We start from the raw sequence: 19,985 nt of genomic DNA on the forward strand, positions 1-19,985 counted from the left end.
ATAGCCACATGGCCATGTCTGTCCCACATTATACAATGTATATACATTTTCAAGCAAAAGGAATCTCTACTTGGTCACTCAGTATGTTAAAAATAACAGGCTAATCTCCCTTCTCCAGACACTACATGATGAGATTGAACACGAAACTACAGCCTTATAGGTCTACTCACTCAGGGCCGACTTAGGAATAAACAGCGACCACAATACAATGTTTCTTTAATGAATTGTATTCATGTGAAATAATTTTAACCATTTCAGTTATTTTATACAGTTTCATTGCTGTTGTCTGTGTGTGGTGGCAGCGGGGTGGGGTGGGGGGGGGGGCACTCGCAATGATTTCTGATGCGTATTTTAAATATCAAACATTACTACTTGATGGCTTTCTTCACCTTGACCTACTTGTGATTTTATTAATATTTTTTTCTTAGTTCTTTTGTATTACTTAAAATGTGACAATTCTGTATAAAGAAAAGAGAAAAGAAAGTGTTGGCTGTAGGTAGTTATGGATGTTCATTTGATAATCCTGTCTTAATAAATTGTGGCAGGATAAAAATGCAGCCACTCTACCCTGTTGAAAACCATGCTAGAAATAACTTGAAATTCTCAGCAACACTGTGGATGGTTGAGGTTTTCCTCTGTAGTGGTGGTAATGGTGGAGGTGGTGAAATTTGTAGTGGTGGTACTGAGGTGGTTGGTGATTATTATGATGAGAGGTAACATGTTGTGAAACCTGTCTAAACTGTGATGGAAAAGGACGTCCCCTTCCTCCGCTGCCACCCGCCCTGTTGCAAAATGGTGATGATGATGATAAATATGTGTGTTTATATATTTTATAGCTTTGCTATATTAAGAAAAAAAAAATACTTATGTCTGTGCATGGCATTTTCAAACTCACCAACATCAATTACAAATCCACAATCACATCAATGATGGTAGATTTAATATCACAGGCAGACATATGCACCATTGCTCCACACATACACACACAAATTCATATGCAGCTAGTCTCTCTCTCTCTAACTCTCTCTCTTTCTCTCTCTGTCTCTCTCTCTCTCTCTCTCTCTGTCTCTCTCTCTGTCTCTCTCTCTGTCTCTCTCTCTCTCTCTCTCTCTCTCTCTCTCTCTCACTCACACTCACACACACACACACACACACACACAATGTTTGGGCTTAATTTGAGTTTTCATGATACAACATATCATCTAAAAATGAAAGTATTTTAAAAAGATTTAAAAAATATTGGCTGGGGGATAGGAGTTTACTCAAAAAGCCGCTGCCAGCTTTCACCACGGCCTCAAGATGGCTCGAGAACCTGGCGCATGCGTTCCTCCCTGCAAATCTGGGAAGATCGTCAGACACCTCCTTGATCTTGGCCACCACCCTGGCCTTGGTGTTATAAGCAGAATGATTGGTTTCTTTCTCAACCACACTCCCGACTCACAGCTACAACTTTATTCCTTATGCTTTGCAATGCTGGCTTAATCATGTTCTGTCACTAGGTTCTATTTTCAGGTGATTGCACAGAAGCAACATAAAAGAAAGAGTTTTGCTTCAGAACACAATGTGTCACCTTACTCTAAGAAACGAATCCATGATCTAAGAATTGTTAGCCCAACATACTATGTATATTGGTTTCAAATTTTGGCACAGTCAACAATTTCAGTGGTGGGGTAAGTCAATTACATTGACTCCCTACCCACTTCCTGCCGGTGCTCACCTGGTCCTTATTTCATCATCCCCGAAAGGATGAAAGGCGAAGTCAACCTCGGCAGAATTTGAACTCAGAATGTAAAAAGAGATGAAATGCTGTTGAACATTTTGCATGATGTGCTAACAATTTGGCCAGCACCCATTCAATAATGATAGTAGTAGTAGTAATAATAATAGTAGTAGTAATAATAATAATAATAATAATAATAATAATAATCCTTTCTACTATAGGCACAAGGCCTGAAATTTGGGGGGAAGGGGCAAGTCGATGACATCAATCCCAGTGTTCAACTAGTACTTAATTTATCGACCCCCGAAAAGATGCAAAGCAAAGTCGACTTTGGCGGAATTTGAACTCAAAACATAGCAGCAGATGAAATACCACTAAGCATTTCACCCAGCATGCTAACAATTCTGCTAGCTTGCCACCTTATAATAATAATGGGTTAAAATTTTGGCACAGGGCCAGTAGTTTTTGAGGGGAATGGGGAGTCGATTACATCAACCCCAATGCTCAACTGGTATTTATTTCTTTGACCCTGAGAGAATGAAAAGCAAAGTCAACTTTAGCAGAATTTAAACTCAGAACGTGAAGTCAGACAGTAACACTACTAGATATTTTGCTTGGCATCTTGGTACCTCTCTGACAACTTGGTACCTTTGCATGTATATATATATATATTAGATTCACAAAAACAGGCATATAGTGAAGTTCTAACAATCATATCTGAACTTATACTATATGCACACACCTGTATACACATAGATGTGGCTACGTACACACAAACATAAGTACATACAGACTTACACACAAACATGCACACACATCACTGCACTTATGCACATACACACCTACACATAAGCGTACAAGTGGGTTTATTTATACAAGTAAGGTGAATGACTAACAGTACATACATGCATACTGTATCTGTTTTGGAAACCACATGTATAAACAGAAAATTATAAGCAAAAATCATATAGATGTATACATATATACATACATTCAGACACACACGCACGCGCTTACATATGCACATATTTATATGTATGTGTGTCAGTGTGTAAAATCTTTGGACATCTATCTATTTATGAAGGACTAATTTGAACCATCTTAACTGCTTTCTACATGATTACATTTATATACATATTTGTGTAACTTGTTTATAAATGCTTTGATGCCATAAACGATTACCTGTCTATTTTTTATTTTACACATTTTAGTTTAACTAACAGTCTTTCAGCTATGGTGGCAAGTATTCCAGTTGATCGGATCAACGAAACAACCTGCTCAAGAAATTGGTGTGTAAGTGGCTGAGCACTCCACAAACATGTGTACCCTTAACGTAGTTCTTGGAAAGATTCAGCGTGACACAGAAAATGACAAAGCTGGTCCTTTTTGCTAGTTGAGCGGACTGGAGGATCAAGAAATAAAATGTCTTGCTGTCGTTGTTTAACTCCAGGGCTGATCTGGAGCTAACAACAACCAGGTTTCCTGTCAACAAGGAACCTGAATCTTCTATGCCAGTAATTCTCAACCCTTTTCTCATTTACCCTCTCAGCTTACTGGATTTCACCATTTATTCCTTTACTCTCATGCAATAAATGTGCATTATATAATCATCACTCTATGTAAAATATCACATTACTGCCAAAACACTATCTTTAAGATAGCATGTTGGCACTAACATGCACACATATATATATATATATATATATATATATATATACTTACATACATATATCAAATATTCATATACATGTATAGACACATTGATTCATGTATAGTCATGTGATATATCTTTCATTTGCCAAGGTTTTAATTAGTATAACAACATGTGTTAGAAAACTGATACTGTGTGGTAGTAGAAAGACAGACACTGTTGAACTGTTGCTGGGTAGCGTAGTTGGGAGGAATTAATTATGATTATGATATTCTGAACATGTTAATTTTAGCAATAAATTAAAAGCAGGTGTTGACAACATTGGCTGTGAATCAACTCACAAAATGGCTATGGTTTCAAACATTTCAGAAGAATTGGCAATATGATAGCAGTTACCTGTGCAGAATGTGGTGATGATCTCAGAGATGAGATCTGAGAAATTTTAGTTTGAGAGCAATAAATGATCAGGGATAGAGCAGAAGCAGTGTTTATGACACTTGCCAAACCCTAGCTGGAACCTTACTGGTCTCTAAAAAAGGAAGGACATATTGGATAGTGTAGTCTAAGAATAAAGAGAAAAGACTGGATGGCCATGCTTGGAACCTATTTGAACATTGGTTAGCTTGACCCGACAACATAGCAATGCTTCTGCATGGCCCGGCATGTTCTCCATGGTAGAATGGAAATGAAGGACATTGCTTCTTTGATGGTGATGCTCATTTGCAACTGACACAATGCCAAGACACTGAGGCATTGAGACACACATACACACACACACACACACGTATTTATATAAGGGTCCTCTGTTATAGCCTTTGGCCGTCCAAAGCCTTGTGAGTGGGTTTAGTTGGTGGAAACAGAAAGAAACCCATGTGGTATATATATATATATATATATATATATATATATACACACACGTGTGTTTGTGTCTGTGTTTGTCCTCCCACCATTGTGTTGGTATATTTGTGTTCCCATAATTTAGCAGTTCAGCAGAAGTGACTGATAGAATATGTACTAGGCTTCAAGAGAATAAGTCCTGGGATTGATTTCTTTGACTAAAACCTTTTAAGGTGGTGCTTCAGCATGGCCACAGTGAAATGACTGAAAGAAGTAAAAGAATATATATATGTCAACACAAACCTAGTCATGTAGATATACACACATAATCTAAAGAGTATCTGAATTCCAAAGCATTTTTTTCTTTTTTATGATAAAGAACATGCTGGTAGAGATATAATTTGAACCTTTCACCTTATTAATGACATATCACCGTTCCTCTCCACCGCACACACACACACACACACACACACACACACACACACACACACACACACACACACACACACACATTATCAATGTTTCATGGCATCATCCCACCAGACTAAGTGGCACAGGTATTACTTACAAACACAACATTGCTATCGTAGTTTGCTGATTGCTGAGGAAAGTTACTGCTTCTTGTAGACATTCAGTTGGCTTATCATATCCGACTATTTTACATACTTTGTATTTCTGATGCTCTCTTACGGATGCTTTGCAATTTTCTGAGTTCAAGGTGGCGAGCTGGCAGAAACGTTAGCACACCAGGCAAAATGCTTGGCAGTATTTCATCTGTCTTTACATTCTGAGTTCAAATTCCGCTGAGGTCGACTTTACTTTCCATCCTTTCAGAATCGATAAATTAAGTACCAGTTGCATACTGGCCCCCACTTCCCCAAGAATTTCAGGCCTTGTGCCTAGAGTAGAAAAGAATTTTCTATGAGTTCATGTGTGTGTGTGTGTGTGTGTGTGTGTGTGTGTGTGTGTGTGTGTGTGTGTGTGTGTGTGTGTGTGTGTGTGTGTGTGTGTGTGTGTGTGTGTGTGTGTGTGTGTGTGTTATACGTGTGTGTGTTTATACGTGTGTGTGTTTATACGTGTGTGTGTGTGTGTGTGTGATCATCACCATCTTCTTGTGATATCTACTTTTCCATGGTCGGTTAGTCCACATTACTCTGCAAGGAGCATAAGACTGGTTCCCCGGTTTCTCTGATGTATATATTCCACTTTTCGATATATACCTTCTTGGATGGGATGCCAGTCTGTCGTAGGATTACTCGTTTTTACCAGCTGGGTAGACTGGGACAGTTCAAGAACACAACTCATTGCCCAGTCTCGGAATTGAAACCACAATCTTATGATCATGAGTCCACCACCCTGTCCATCACTCCTGAATGGGATTGAAGGTGAGTTACCTCACCTGTCCATGACTCTGAGGTGTTTTCACATTTCGCGCTTTGAGAGTATATATACTCCACTGGAAAATACACAAAGCATATACATTAAGTCTACATGGTTAATGGTATTTATTATAGAGCTGCTTTGGTTTCAAATGTAAATGTATGTATATATATATATATAGACATGGCTCTGTGGTGAGAAGCTGCTTCCCAACCACATGGTTCTAGGTTCAGTCCCACTGCGTGGCACCTTGGGCAAGTGTCTTCTACTTTTGCCTCAGGTTGACCGAAGCCTTGTGAGTGGATTTGGTAGATGAAAACTGAAAAAAGCTCCTCATTTATTTATACATGTATGTTTGTGTGTTTTTCCTCCCATCACTGCTTGACAATTGGTGTTGGTGTGTTTACACCCCCATAACTTAGCGGTTCAGCAAAAGTAACTGATAGAATAAGTACTAGGCTTAAGAAATAAGTCCTGGGGTCGATTTATTTGACTAAAACCCTTCAAGGCAGTGCTCCAGCATGGCTGCAGTCAAATGACTGAAACAAGTAAAAGAATAAAAGAATCTATAATCCTCATTTCCCCATCCACTATCCGTGCCAGCCTACACTGGATGGATTGTCACAGTTTGAATCAGTTAATTTTCAAAGTTACTGCTCTCTTAGACAGATCAAGGGACCACGTCCTGTTCATTTGCTTTATCTTTGGCATGAGAGAGAATACAAGGACTAAAGAGCTTTTCAAATTATGTTAAATGTCTTCTGCTATTAGTGGAGGCAGACAATCAAATGAGTCGCCATGTTGAACACATTTATTAACAAAATGAATTATGAATAAGATTATAGAACAAATGCTAAGTACATAATACTTGACTGCAAAGTGTATGATGATAATAATAATAATAACAATAGTGAAAGGAATCATTAAAGCAAATTAAATAAGTCAGCAAAACACATATAAGGTTAACTATAATTATGAAATTATCAATACCAATTAATAACAATAGATTGTTAATTACAACTCAAAAGAAATAAAACTTAAAATCAATTTAAAAGCCATCACTGTTGAATTCTTCATTATCACTGATGCCAAAAACAGCATCTAATTCCTCTTGTAGCAGTGTTTCGTCTGCATGAAATGAAACAATTGAATGTGGCTGTTTGGATACTGAAGATCTGGCATGGCTAACTGGACAGTGAACCAGTTTTGGCGATGCCTGTTTTGGCAACAGTCATTGAATACGTCTTAATGTATCTGAAAGGGTAAAAGGCAAAGTCAACCTTGGAGAAATTTGAACTCAGAACATAAAGCCAGACAAAATGCTAACTATTCTGCCAGTTCCCTGCTTTGCACACACCAGCTTAATAATAATCACAAATTTTAACACAAGGCCAGCTATATCCGGGGAGGGGTTAAGTCGATTACACCAGCCCCCAGTGTTCAACTAGTACTTGTTTTATCAACCCTGAAAAGATGAAAAGTAAAATCAAACCTAGAACATAAAGACAGACAAAATACCACGAAGCATTTCATCTGGCATGCTAATGATTCTACCGCTACCGGCCTTTCAAACATCAGCATAATAATGACAGATATTTTGATAAATTCTTCATAATATTCTAATAGCAATGAAGACAGTGTATTTCAGCAGTTATATGGTAACAAAAGGGTTAAAGTGATCTAAATTTGGAGACACTTCCATAGAATCCAATCTTATCTGGAGCAGAGAGAGAGTTACAATGTCATAACTACTCCTTGGTATGTGTTCATGTCTTGTGTTTATAATAACAACAGATTGTGACCTATAATTTTCATTTTCTTGCACAAGATCTTTTACTCTCATATAAAAGTCACACCCTTGACATTATTATTATTATCATTATTACTTCGATTACTTTTATTGAAGATGTGTACAAACAAAATGTGATGTGTGATTATACGAAAATAAATACACACACACACACACACACACACACACACGCACACGTATATGTTTTATTGGACTGTGTAACTCAGGCTTGAAAGACAACTGATTGTTAGAATTTTCCTTTGTCTTTTTTTAAAGTTATAATTTGTAGCAAGAGAAGGCTTCTTCTTCCTTTTCTTTTCTTCTTCCATTTCTTCTTTTTTCCTGTTTCTTTCACTTATTATTATCATTACTAAGGTGATGAGCCGGTAGAATTGTTAGTATACTGGACGAAACACTTAGTGGTATTTTGTCTGCCACTATATTCTGAGTTCAAATTCTACTGAGGTCAACTTTGCCTTTCATCCTTTCGGGGTCAATAGATTAAGTACCAGTGAAACACTGGGGTTGATGTAATCAACTCATCCAGTCCCCACAAAAATGGCTGCCCTTGTGGCAAAATTTGAAACCATTATTATTATTCTATTGTCTTTGCACAACTTCTAATGCTGGAGGTGTCAGTTGTTCACTACCAGTGAACTATTTTTCGAGCACAATCCAAAGTATTCTTGTTGTTATGGTAGGGAGCTAGCTAAATTGTTAGCACTTTGGACAAAATGCCACTGAGCATTTTGCCTCTCTTTACTTTCTAAGCTTAAATTCTGCCATGGTCGACTTTGCCTTTTGTCCCTTCAGGGTTGATGAAATAGATACCAATGGAGCACTTGAGGTGATGTACTGGACTTACCCTCTTCCCTGATGGCATGCTAGTAGAATCTCTCGTGCATCAGACAGAATCTCTGTTGCATTCAGACAAAATTCTTAGCAGCATTTCTTCCTGCTCTTTTCATCCTGGGTTCAAATTCTGCCAAGGTCAACTTTGCAATCCATACTTTTGGGATCAATAAAATAAGCACCAATATAATCAACTTGCCTTTTCTCCTCGAAATTGCTGGCCTTGTGCATAATCGAGGGGTGCTGAAAAGTTCCCAACTTTAAGGGTATCGCTAGAGGCCTCATTGGAGGCCCAACCTTCCGTGTTCTTTTACAGGGTTAAGAAAACCTGAAGGACCACTGCAACAAGTGTGTGAATCTAAGAGGGGAATATGTTGAATGAAATCATGATTAACTGATCCTCTTGTATTTTCTTTTACTCAAAGCCAGGAACTTTTCAGCATGCCCTCGTAGCTGAAAGAATTTGCTGGCAGAACCATGTGCATGCCAGAGAAAATGCTTTACAGCATTTCTTCCGGCTTCATTCTGCATCCTTTTGGGCTTGATAAAATAAGTAGCAGTTTGAGCGCCGGGGGTCGATGTAATCAGCTTGTCTGCTCCCCCACCCCAATTTCAAGTTGTGTGCCTTGAGTAGTAAAAAAAAAAAAGCATTTTTATCATTATTCTCACATGTTCGGACTGGGGTGTCTTGGGATTATTCTTTAATAAGTAGATTTAGAAAAAAACTAAAACTAAATGTTTTGTAAGAAATGTCTCATTAACATTCCTTGTCAATTGCCCAATTCACTGCAAACACGCCAGCTTATTCAAAACCTTTTCCTCTCTAACTCACCTCCCCCTCTGCCCACCATCTTTTCCTATTTCTTCCTATTTGACTGACTCCATGCTATCCACTTGCTGCTACCTAATGGGTCAGGCAGATATTATTATTATTATTATTATTATATATTGTGCAGGCTTAGCCTTTCGTTCCTTTTTTCTTTTGCTAGTTGCTGCTGTTATTGTTGTTATTGTTGTTATTGTTTGAAAAAGAGGATTAGGTGGAGTAGGAATTTGAATCAACTCCTCCCTCCTCCCCTATCATTGCTTACTCTATAACATGAAAAAACAAAGAAGAAAATACAAATGAAAGCTGCTTAAGTAGGTCTCCCAACTTCAATTTTTCTACCAATATTTCGAGGTACATACACACACACACACACACACACACACACTTGTTATATATATATACATACACACATACATTGTATAGATTTACTATCTGAAGGACTTATCCAGTTGAGGTGCAATGGTTAGAATATACATACATGCATACATACATATAAAGTTTGGTAGCATAAACAAGATAAATAGAACTCAATGCATTTCTATATATTAATTTTTACACTTTAATAAATTTTTTGTAATCTTCAGCCAATTAAAGAAAAATTACTATATATATATATATATATATATATATATATATATGAGAGAGAGAGAGAGAGATAAAAGCTATAAATAATTGAAAACAAGTGTGAATGTGTAATCTCTCTCTCCCTCTCTCTCTGTGTATACACACACACACATACATACATACACAGAGAAAGAAAGAGAGAGAGAGGGGGAGGATGCTTATTATACACTCACATTTGTTTTACTCCAATCATACAGTATTTCTGTCTATTATATGTAGTGTATATCAGAATGTGTGTGTGTGTGTGTGTGCATAGTTATGTGTTCACTCAAACATTAACATCAGCAAACACAAACAACCTTTTGTTGTTACAAAGTCTCTTTCTTTTCTTTTCTTTTCTTTTCTTTCTGCCATTTTCTTTGCTTAAATGTCTGTCCATCATTCTTAATCTCACTCTCTCTCTCTCTCTCTCTCTCTCTGAAAGCTTCCTATAGAAACAAGAAGGAGGCAGAGGGAGCGTACTGAGCCAAAATATAGTCATTGCTTATTTTCCGGGAGTTTTAATTCATGGTTACTCTCACAGTTTGTCTGTTTCTGTCCCCTTCTCCTGTGCTAAAGCTTGCTGTATACATGTATACTCTCTCTCTCTCTCTCTCTCTCTCACACACACCCTACATACACCCATAAACATGCACTCTCTCACACATACACGCTTGTATAATAGGCCATAAAACTCCATGTCTAAATGCACTTTTATTCACCAAAACCAATCTTAAAATTAGGGTACATACAACGCATGCCATTAGACTGCAAAGTCTACCCACCGTTCAATTCATTCAGAAAAGCAATAACATAAAATGGTTTTAATATTTTTTTCAAACATATTTTTATTTATTTATTGTATAGGTGCAGGAGTAGCTGTGTGGTAAGTAGCTTGCTTACCAACCACATGGTTCCGGGTTCAGTCCCACTGCATGGCACTTTGGGCAAGTGCCTTTTACTATAGCCTTGGGCCAACCAAAGCCTTGTGAGTGGATTTGGTAGACAGAAACTGAAAGAAGCCTGTCGCCACCTTGCTGGTTAGGCAGGCAAGCCTATATATATATATATAATGAAGGGTATGAATACAGACAGTATACTAAGCAAGCCCATATAGACACACACAAAACACACAGGCATGCACACGCACTCACACAAACACGTGCAAATAAGGATACGCAACAAAGAAAGACTGGACCAAACAGAACAGGAGGAAACACATGGGATGAAGAGTCACTGAAGAGGTCACAGGATGTGTGATGAATAATTTAAAATAAGAACAATAATAAAAAAAAAAAACTGAAGTGATGAACAAATATATAGTGCATGTGTTTATTTGGCAAAAAATTGAGCCTGCTATAATTGTGTGTGTATGCACATGGCTTTGTGGTTAAGATGGTTGCTTTGCAAATATTTAGTTTTCGGTTCAACCCACTACTTGACACACAGGACAAGTTCTTCTACCATAGCCTTGCACCAACTAAAGCCACCTGAGTGAAATTTGATAAACTGAAACTCTGTATGTAGGGTGGGGGGGGGCAGTGCAGGCACCATTCTCATTCATGGGTGTTACTTACTGTCACCGGGTTGAACACCAACCCATCACCACCCAACCCTTGGGTGCTTTTAGCAAGGTCCATTTAATTATGACTACCACAAGGTGACTGGTGCTGGTGTCACATAACTGGCACTCATGCTGGTGGTATATAAAAGCACTTGTACCAAAGGCACATAAAAGCACCCGTGCTGGTGGCACATTGAAGCATTAGTACTAGTGGTATGTAAAAAGCACCCATCATATTCTCAGAGTGGTTGGCGTTAGGAAGGGCATCCAGCCATAGAAACCATACCAAACCAGACTGGAACTAGGTGCAGCTCTCCAGCTTACCAGTTCCAGTCAAACTGTCTAACCCATGCCAGCATGGAAAGTGGACGTTAAATGATGATGATGATGTCTAGCCCATGTTACTGTATGGTGACTTGTGTGCATCAAGGACTCTGAGAGCTTAGGCAGTGGAGAACAGGCTCCCAGTAGGGCCTGCTATACTGGATGGGTCAAAAGGGCAGAGTTCAGGTTAATATGGACCATTGCTTCCCCCATTGGTTTGCATAGGTTCAAAACCCCTACCGAGAAAAAAAGCAAAGTTACAGAAGCATCGATAACAATTCAAAACTAGCAAGACCTGGGAAAGGAAGGCCTTGAGAGAGCCCAGAGCTGAGAGCGGAGGAGAAATGTCATTAATGGCCTATGCTCCTCAGCAAGTGAAGGGCTTAAGCTAAGCTGTTGTGGTTTAAACTTAGGTCAGCCTTGATAGAGCAGATTTGTGGTCATAGGTGTTCCAGCCGAGGATGTCACATCTTATTTCCTACACAGAACTAATATAATCTTCTCTTTTTTTTTTTTTTTCATTCTTTTTTCCAAAGATTTATGGGAGATTGAGCAACCATTTCTAGTAGATTGAGCAACTATTTCTAGCAGACTGAGCAACCACATGGAGGCTTTTTTTTTTTAAATGGATGTCTTTGCTTAATGGATAAAACGTACGACATTGAATTAATGTAATTTTATCTGTTACACACTTGTTTAGATTTTGGTGTGTATAATAGAATATTGTAAAGAATAGCATATAACATTAATGTATAACATACTTACATATGTGTGTGTGTGTGTAAATATATATATATACACACACACACACACACACACACACACACACACACACACACACACACACACACACACACACACATACATTGTTATATTGTATACTTTACAATTATATATGTGTGTGTGTACTCCATTTGCTGAACACATAACTCATCAAATCTGAAGTATTATCTTAGTAATTTATTAATTTACATTTTATAATAAAATAAAGAATGAGTCAAATACTATTTCTCGTTGCAAAAAAAAAATCATTTTACATTCTATATTTTACAGTCTCTAGATTGTGCGGACATTTAATTATTTTAGATGCAAACATAGGAAAGACTATGGCTTTTAATTACTAGATTTCACTGCTTCACCATTCTTCACCGACTAATGTGTATAGAATTACTTTAGATTCCGCAGAATTATTATATTTTGAAATATGATTGAGTTATTGCTTTTGGTTTTGTTTTTTTTTGCATTATTTGTTTTTGCCATTTTTTTTTTTTGTTTGCATTTGGATTCAGTTTGATTCTAATTTCCAATTCCATTCTATTACAGAATTGTGCTTCTTACTTAGATTTGAATCATGATAAAATTTCCCTTGTTTATTTTAAATTTCGCACAAACTTCTGTCAGATTTGACTTCATTTCATAGTCTTGAAATGTCACAGATTGCATACTAACTAGATAACTAGCCTCAAAAATTGCTGCAGACATACACTGTTTGATAATAGCATTGAAAAATACATAACATTTAATGGAAAATTGTAGCGTAATGGTATACGTATATAAAGTAATACAAGCTACAGATTTTCCATTGTGGTTACAAATATTTTCTTACCATAAATACAATTCTCGTCTTAATGATATTTTGAAAGAAATGATTCTAACAAAAATAAGCATATATATGTGTGTGTGTGTGTGTGTATATATATATGTATGTATATTATTAATAATGATAAGGAGAATGGAGATTTTTCATACCCATAATTTTATTTAACAGTTATTTACAGCACCCTTTACTCAACCTACATGCATTTCAACTGCATTAGCTGCACATTGTTGAATATGCAACCTGGTGTCATGGTTGGTGCAGTTTCATCAGCCAGCACCTGAAACCAAATTAAGAGGAAACACGGTAACTGCCAGGATAATATTTCCCTTGAAACTCATTTTTGGAATTATATATATATGTGTTAGTCTTGTTTTTCACCCTGTTGAGTGTCCGTTTTACTCATCAAGCAGGTGTGTTTGTGTGTGTCCTTCTGCCTGTTTTTCTTTGTCTTATTCCCCAACATCATCCAGTGTTTTAAATCCAGGTTTTGTCCCCATTAATGGGGGTGGCCAGATCTAACTGAATGCCATAGCAACTGAAGTAGGCAGGTGCAGCCCACCCCAACCTTTGGACTGGCTGGTACCTATTCTCCTTTGCTATCATGAGACTTTTTTGGAGCTGGATTTTCTACGGGGAGCATTCGATTGCTTAACCCCAAACTCAGTTTCTAGACTTGAGTGGTCCCGAGATCAAGGCCTCTACCATGATTTTTAAGAAATGTGGTGGAAAACTAGCTCAGGGACACTACTCCCTGAGATCCCTTCTGGAAACCCCTACTTAACAATATTTTTAAACAATTGTCACTGTTATGCAGGTGGTGTCATCTGTTTCAAATCTTCAGTGAAAACGTGTCTGGTGATGGGGGAAATGTAACATTTGCTTGCAAACTGGTGGGGAGTTGGCAAGAGTGAAGTCATTAGACCATCACAAAAATCTGCCTCAACAAATTTAGTCTGACTCATGCAAACAAGGAAAAACATGAGATGAAGCGTTTTGCCCAAGAACACAATACACCACCCAGTCCAGGAATTGAAACCATGTGCCCTCACAGTGTATATGTAATACACACACACAATTATATAAGTAAACATGACTATGTGGTTAAGAATTTCATTTCTCAACACTCACCTATTTCCAAGAAAGATATTTCTCTCTATAGCTGGGCACGTTTTCATGGAAGATTGGAAATGAATGACACTGCTTATCTGATAGTAACAATCATTTACTGCTATCATGCAGTGTCAAAACAAGGACTACCAACACACACACTTGATATGCTTCTTTCAGTTTCTGTCTACCAAATCCATTCACATTGCTTTAGTTGGCCTGGGGCTATAGTAGAGAAGACACTTGCCCAAGGTGCCAATTAGGGAGACTAAACCCAAAGCTATGTAGTTGAGAAGTGAAATTCTTAACCACATAGTCATGTTTACTTATATGAATATGTGTGCGCATGGTTTCAATTCCTGGACTGAGTGGTGTGTATATATGTATATATATGCATGTATGTATTCCTACAGAGATGTTACATAAAATTGGAGATAGTTTAAATTAATTAGTCAAATAATTAAGTTAAATGGCTGTAAAGAAGTAAACAAGACTTGTTCTTACTTTTTGTTCTTCCTCTTCAGGGACACTCTATATCAGAAGACGGAGTCAGTTGCTAAGAGAAACAGCCAAAGTAGGTGATGTAAGTATAATGACTGTTTTTCTTCTTCTTCTTCTATGGTTTGTTGTTGTTTAACCCGTTTGATACCAAACCACCTGAGATTTCCTTTGGTCCTATGACATAAACTGCTGTTTTAACCCTTTGGCTTTCAGCTTACCCTTTCAAAATGCTTATTTAATTACATTGTTTTGAAATAATCACGCATTGTCTTATAGCTTTGAGATTTCTATGATCTGATTGTTTATTTTTAGGGTAGGTGTGAGAGGCTGGATCAGGTCAGTTTTAACATAAAAAAAGGTAAAATATTTGAGCCAGATATGGTCGGTTTAAATGCTAAAAGGCTAAAATCTTCCATCAAAATTTTGTTTTAATTTGTCCAAAGCACCAGTCGGGTGGCACTGGCAATGACCATGCTCGAATGGTGGTTTTTATGTGCCACTGGCATCGGACCAGTCAGCCAGCACTAGCATCAACCACACTCGAATGGTGCTTTTTATGTGCCACCAGCAAGAAAAAGAAATAGTCTAGGCATGACCATCCAGCATCAATCTTTTCAGTTAAATATAGTTTATCTTAGCTTACATCGTACTCTGTATAGGTTTGTACTAATTTTTTTTTTAAAAGAGACAATCGTGTGATCTAGCTGCTATTTCTAGCAGGTAGAGCGTCTCCATAGAGGCTCAGTTGAAGTCGAGGCTGGAATTACCAATGTATCAATAACAGGTCATGGGAAATAATGATATTGACTAAATTTATTGAGTCATTGCATGGGATATCCTCCTGTTCTTCTTCCTTTTTGTCATCCTCTGCCTTCTCCTCATCATTATTCATCTGTCTTTCCATGCTTTGCAGGGATTAGCTAAGTCTTCTCCATCCAGCGCAGGCGTCTCCCAGTTGTTTGTGTTCCCTCTTTGTCTCCTTTGTGAGATTTTTTTCCCCTTTTCAACATCCACCGCCACCTCACCATGATCAGCTTTTACCAATTCCCATTCCCCCCAACTCCCTCCTCTTCTACAGGCTCCTTCCTTTCTACTTGGATTGGTTAAATAATTTATCTCTATGGAAATACATTAAAATATTTGTTCAAGGTTACACAAAGCAAGGCATGTGTCGTTTTAACATTACTTCAACATTATCTCATGGACCCGCTGGGCTTTTGTGTTTTTTCTCTTTATCCTTTTTACTTGTTTCACTCACTGGACTGTGGCCATTCTGGGGTGTTGCCTTGAAGGGTTTCGTCAAACCAGTCAACCCCAGTACTTCTGTTTAAATTTGCTACTTATTCTATTGGTCTCTTTAACTCATAGGTTCTCAAAGTGGGTGCTACCACCTCCGGTGGGCGTTGAGACAGTCCAGGTAAGTGCTGGTGCCTAAGGGGGCGGTGGGGGTAGAGAAAAAGGAGGCGTTGGGAGGAAGGCAGTGAATTGGGAGATACTATGAATTTATTATAATATTGTATGCAAATTATATAATATTATATTAAATATCAAATGATTCATAGTATATATAAATTAGTAAAATACAAAATATTTATTTATGCATAAAAATAGGGGTCAGGACACTGAGGGTATTTATGTGGCCATGAGGTGGGTGTGGCCCAAAAAGTTTGAGAACCTCTGCTCTAACTTATGGGGACATAAAAAATACCAACACTGATTGTCAAGCAGTGGTGGGAGACAAACAAAGAACCCCACCCCATGTACGTGGGCTTCCACACAGTTTCCATCTACCAAAATCACTCAAGGCATAGTTTGGCCTGGGGCTATAGTAGAAATCACTAGCCCGAGGTACTGCCTAGTGGGACCAAGCCAGAAACCATGTGGGACTGAACTTGAAACCATGTGGTTGAAAAAGCAAGCTTCTTAACCACATGATCCTACCTGATTTATTATTATTTTTAATTAGATCTCAAACAGTGTTAAATGTGTTGGCTTGCCATGGGGTAAATTATGGCATCTACTTAAGTTAATGGTGAGGTGTGAGAGAAACTGGACTCACATACTTAGTTCGTTGAGCTTTAAAAAGTTAACTAGAAATAAAACATGTGGTGAGACAAACAGTCAGTTAAGTTAGTGCGATTATATTTGATGTATGCAACTTTATAAATATGTTAAACTAAAAATAAATATGTGATGAAACATATAGACAGGCAGCTAGCTAGGTAGCTAAGGTAGGGTTAACATGCTTAATGCAAAGAACTTTTAATGGCTAACTGGAAATATGTGGTGAGACAGACAGTTAAATAGACAGGCATACTGATAGGTAAATAGACAGATTGGTAGACAGACAAACAGGAAGATTGGTGGACAGACAGACAGACAGACATGTAGACAGAAAGACAGGCAGGCAGATTGACAAATAGACAGGTTAGTTAGTGTTAACGTATTTAATGTATGGCGAATTAAAAAGGTTAGCTAGAAATAATTGTGTGGAGAAACCGATAGACACAAAATGAGGTAGACAGAGGGACAGAGAGAGGGAGAGAGAGATGAAGTAACTTATTATTATCATTATTATTATTATTATTATTATTATTATTATTATTATTATTATTATTATTATTATTATTATTAAGGCGGCGAGCTGGCAGAATCGTTAGCGCTCCAGATGAAATGCTTAGTGGTGTTTTACCCGTAGCTACTTTCTGAATTCAAATTCCACTGAGGTTGACCTTAACTTTCAACCTTTTGTGGTCAATAAATTAAGTACCAGTTGAACACTGGGGTTAGTGTAATAAAAAAAAATTGCTGCCCCTGTGGCAAAATTTGATTCCATTATTATTATTAGTTTGTCTTATTATTAAGGCAGTGAGAAGGCAGAATCGTTAGCATGCCAGGCAAAATGCTTAGCAACATTTCATCCATCTTCACATTCTGAGTTCAAATTCCCCCAGGGTTGACTTTGCCTTTCATCTTTTCGTGGTCGATAAATTAAGTACCAGTTGAGCACTGGGGGTCAATGTAGTCAACTAGTTCCCTCCCTCAAAATTTCAGGCTTTGTGCCTATAGCAGAAAGGATTATTATTTTTATTATTATTATTATTATTACTACTACTACTTGCTGAAGTTCATTTTAATTTTGCACATTAGTATTGTATTTTCTGGTACTTAACTTGGATTTCTAATGAATAACCTCAAGTATTCAGTGGAACAGAATGTCAGTGACCAGAGCAGGAATGTATATTGTATTTATTGATATTGTCATACTATTACTATTATTATTGTTGTTGTTGTTCAGTCCCACACAGCTTTCATCTGCACCCTGAAGACTGGAAACAATGGACCCTCTTGGTCGTGACATTCATTTTGGAACTACCATGTGATGTCAAGACAGACACAGAAATGTATAATATTATAAACACTCATCGTTTCCATGCTTGCATGGGTTGGAGGGATGGAATGTGTTAAGCAGATTTTCTACTGCCAGATGCCCTTTCCGTCATCAACCCTCACTCCGTTCCAAGGTAATATTTGCCCACGACATGTTTTCATGAAATATTGGGAACAAAGGGCATGACTTGCACGATGACAATCATTTACAGCCATCACATGATGTTAAGGCAAGTAGATAGCAACACGTATACACACATTTATATATGTATACGACAGGCTTCTTTCAGTTTTCATCTACCAAATCCACTAATAAAGCTTTGCTCAGCCCAGGGATATAGTAGAAAACACTTGCCCCAGGCATTAGACAGTGGGACTGAACCCAGAACCATGTTGTTGGGAAGTAAACTCCTTACCACACATCTACATCTATATATATATATATATATATCTATATATATGTATATATATATATATATATATATATATATATATACACTCACACACATTTACATGCCCATAAACACATGATAGACTTTTTTCAGATTTCATCTACTAAATTCACTCACAAGGCTAAAGTTTGCCTGGGGATGTAGACTGAACCCGGAACCATGTGAGTGGGAAGCAAGTTTCTTAACCACACAGTCACGCCTGTGCCATATAATGCTACTACATAACTGTGAAGAGGTATGGCCTAAAGTACTGAGTTCATAATCATCAGTTCGTAAGTTCAATTGCTGGGTCAGGTGACATGTCCTTGAGCAAGGTGCTTCACTTCACATTGCCTCAATCTACTCAGCTGAAAATGAGTACCAATTGGTGCAACTCTCTCTCTCTCTCTCTCTCTATCTCTCTCTCTCTCTCTCTATCTCTCTCCCTCCTCCCCAGCTCTCTTGTCCTCGATGTTCAACTGGATCAAGATTGTGAGGACCAAGAGAGTTTTTATAACTGCCCAGGACTACTTAGACACTTAAAACATTTAGATAATGCTTGGGACATTCTACTGAGTCATACTTACTTGGGAAAGATATAACTATCTTTTATCTTTTACTTATTTCAGTCATTGGACTTTGGCCATGCTGGGGCACCACCTTGAAGGTTTTAGTCCAGTGGTTCTCAACCAGGGTCCATAGGACTCTTGAGGTTTTGTATGAGATTTTGTTGTTAAAATTTATCTGCAACAAATCGGTTGTATTTCTACAATACACAATATGTTTTGACAATTTTTTTAATACAATTCCTAACAATATTTAATTATAAATATACAATAGTATTTTTTTAAACACTGAATGGCTATGAAAGTCCATCCCAGTAAAATAGGGATCAAAGAGATCCATAGATACAAACGGTTGAGAACCTCTACTCTAGAATAAGAGCGAAATCACACTACTGTCTTTTTTTTTTTTTAAAAAAGCACAAAAAAAACAGGCATAAACACTGCTTAATGTAATCTGAGATAAACGTCCACTCAAGTAAAAGTGGAATCAAAGGGGTCCCTTAGTCAAAAAATGGTTGAGAACCACTGGTTCTATCAAATTAAATCATTTCCTGTGCTTAAGGTGCCATACAGTGGGACTGAACCTGGAACCATGTGGTTGCAAAGCAAGCTTCTTAACCACACAGTCATACCTGTGCACCTATGTTTTGCTTTATTTATTTTATTTTTTACCATCATTATATCTCACCTGATTCTGCACCAATGTACTCATTTCTGTTTCAATACACAATATCACATCAAGTCCTCCTTGTACGAAAGCAAGCTTACAAACCAGTGAGAAACTTTAAACAATGTCAGAACTAAATCTACTTGCTGTGTTATTTAAATCTACTTTTCATTG

The 19,985-nt window shown here is 37.5% G+C and overlaps 1 protein-coding gene across 2 annotated transcripts in view; it reads left to right on the forward strand.

The window, feature by feature from the left end:
• LOC106871344 (WD repeat-containing protein 13) overlaps positions 1 to 19,985 on the forward strand; it is a 199,166-nt gene that overhangs the window by 29,848 nt on the left and 149,333 nt on the right. For both annotated transcript variants that reach the window (XM_089340183.1, XM_089340184.1), the window contains exon 2: positions 14,781 to 14,839. In XM_089340183.1, the coding sequence (XP_089196309.1) occupies positions 14,781 to 14,839 (59 nt within the window). The remainder of the gene's footprint in view (positions 1 to 14,780; positions 14,840 to 19,985) is intronic.

The sequence above is a fragment of the Octopus bimaculoides genome, chromosome 23 (assembly GCF_046866305.1).
Source record: "Octopus bimaculoides isolate indiv1 chromosome 23, ASM4686630v1, whole genome shotgun sequence".
NCBI classification, from domain to species: Eukaryota; Metazoa; Mollusca; class Cephalopoda; order Octopoda; family Octopodidae; genus Octopus; species Octopus bimaculoides.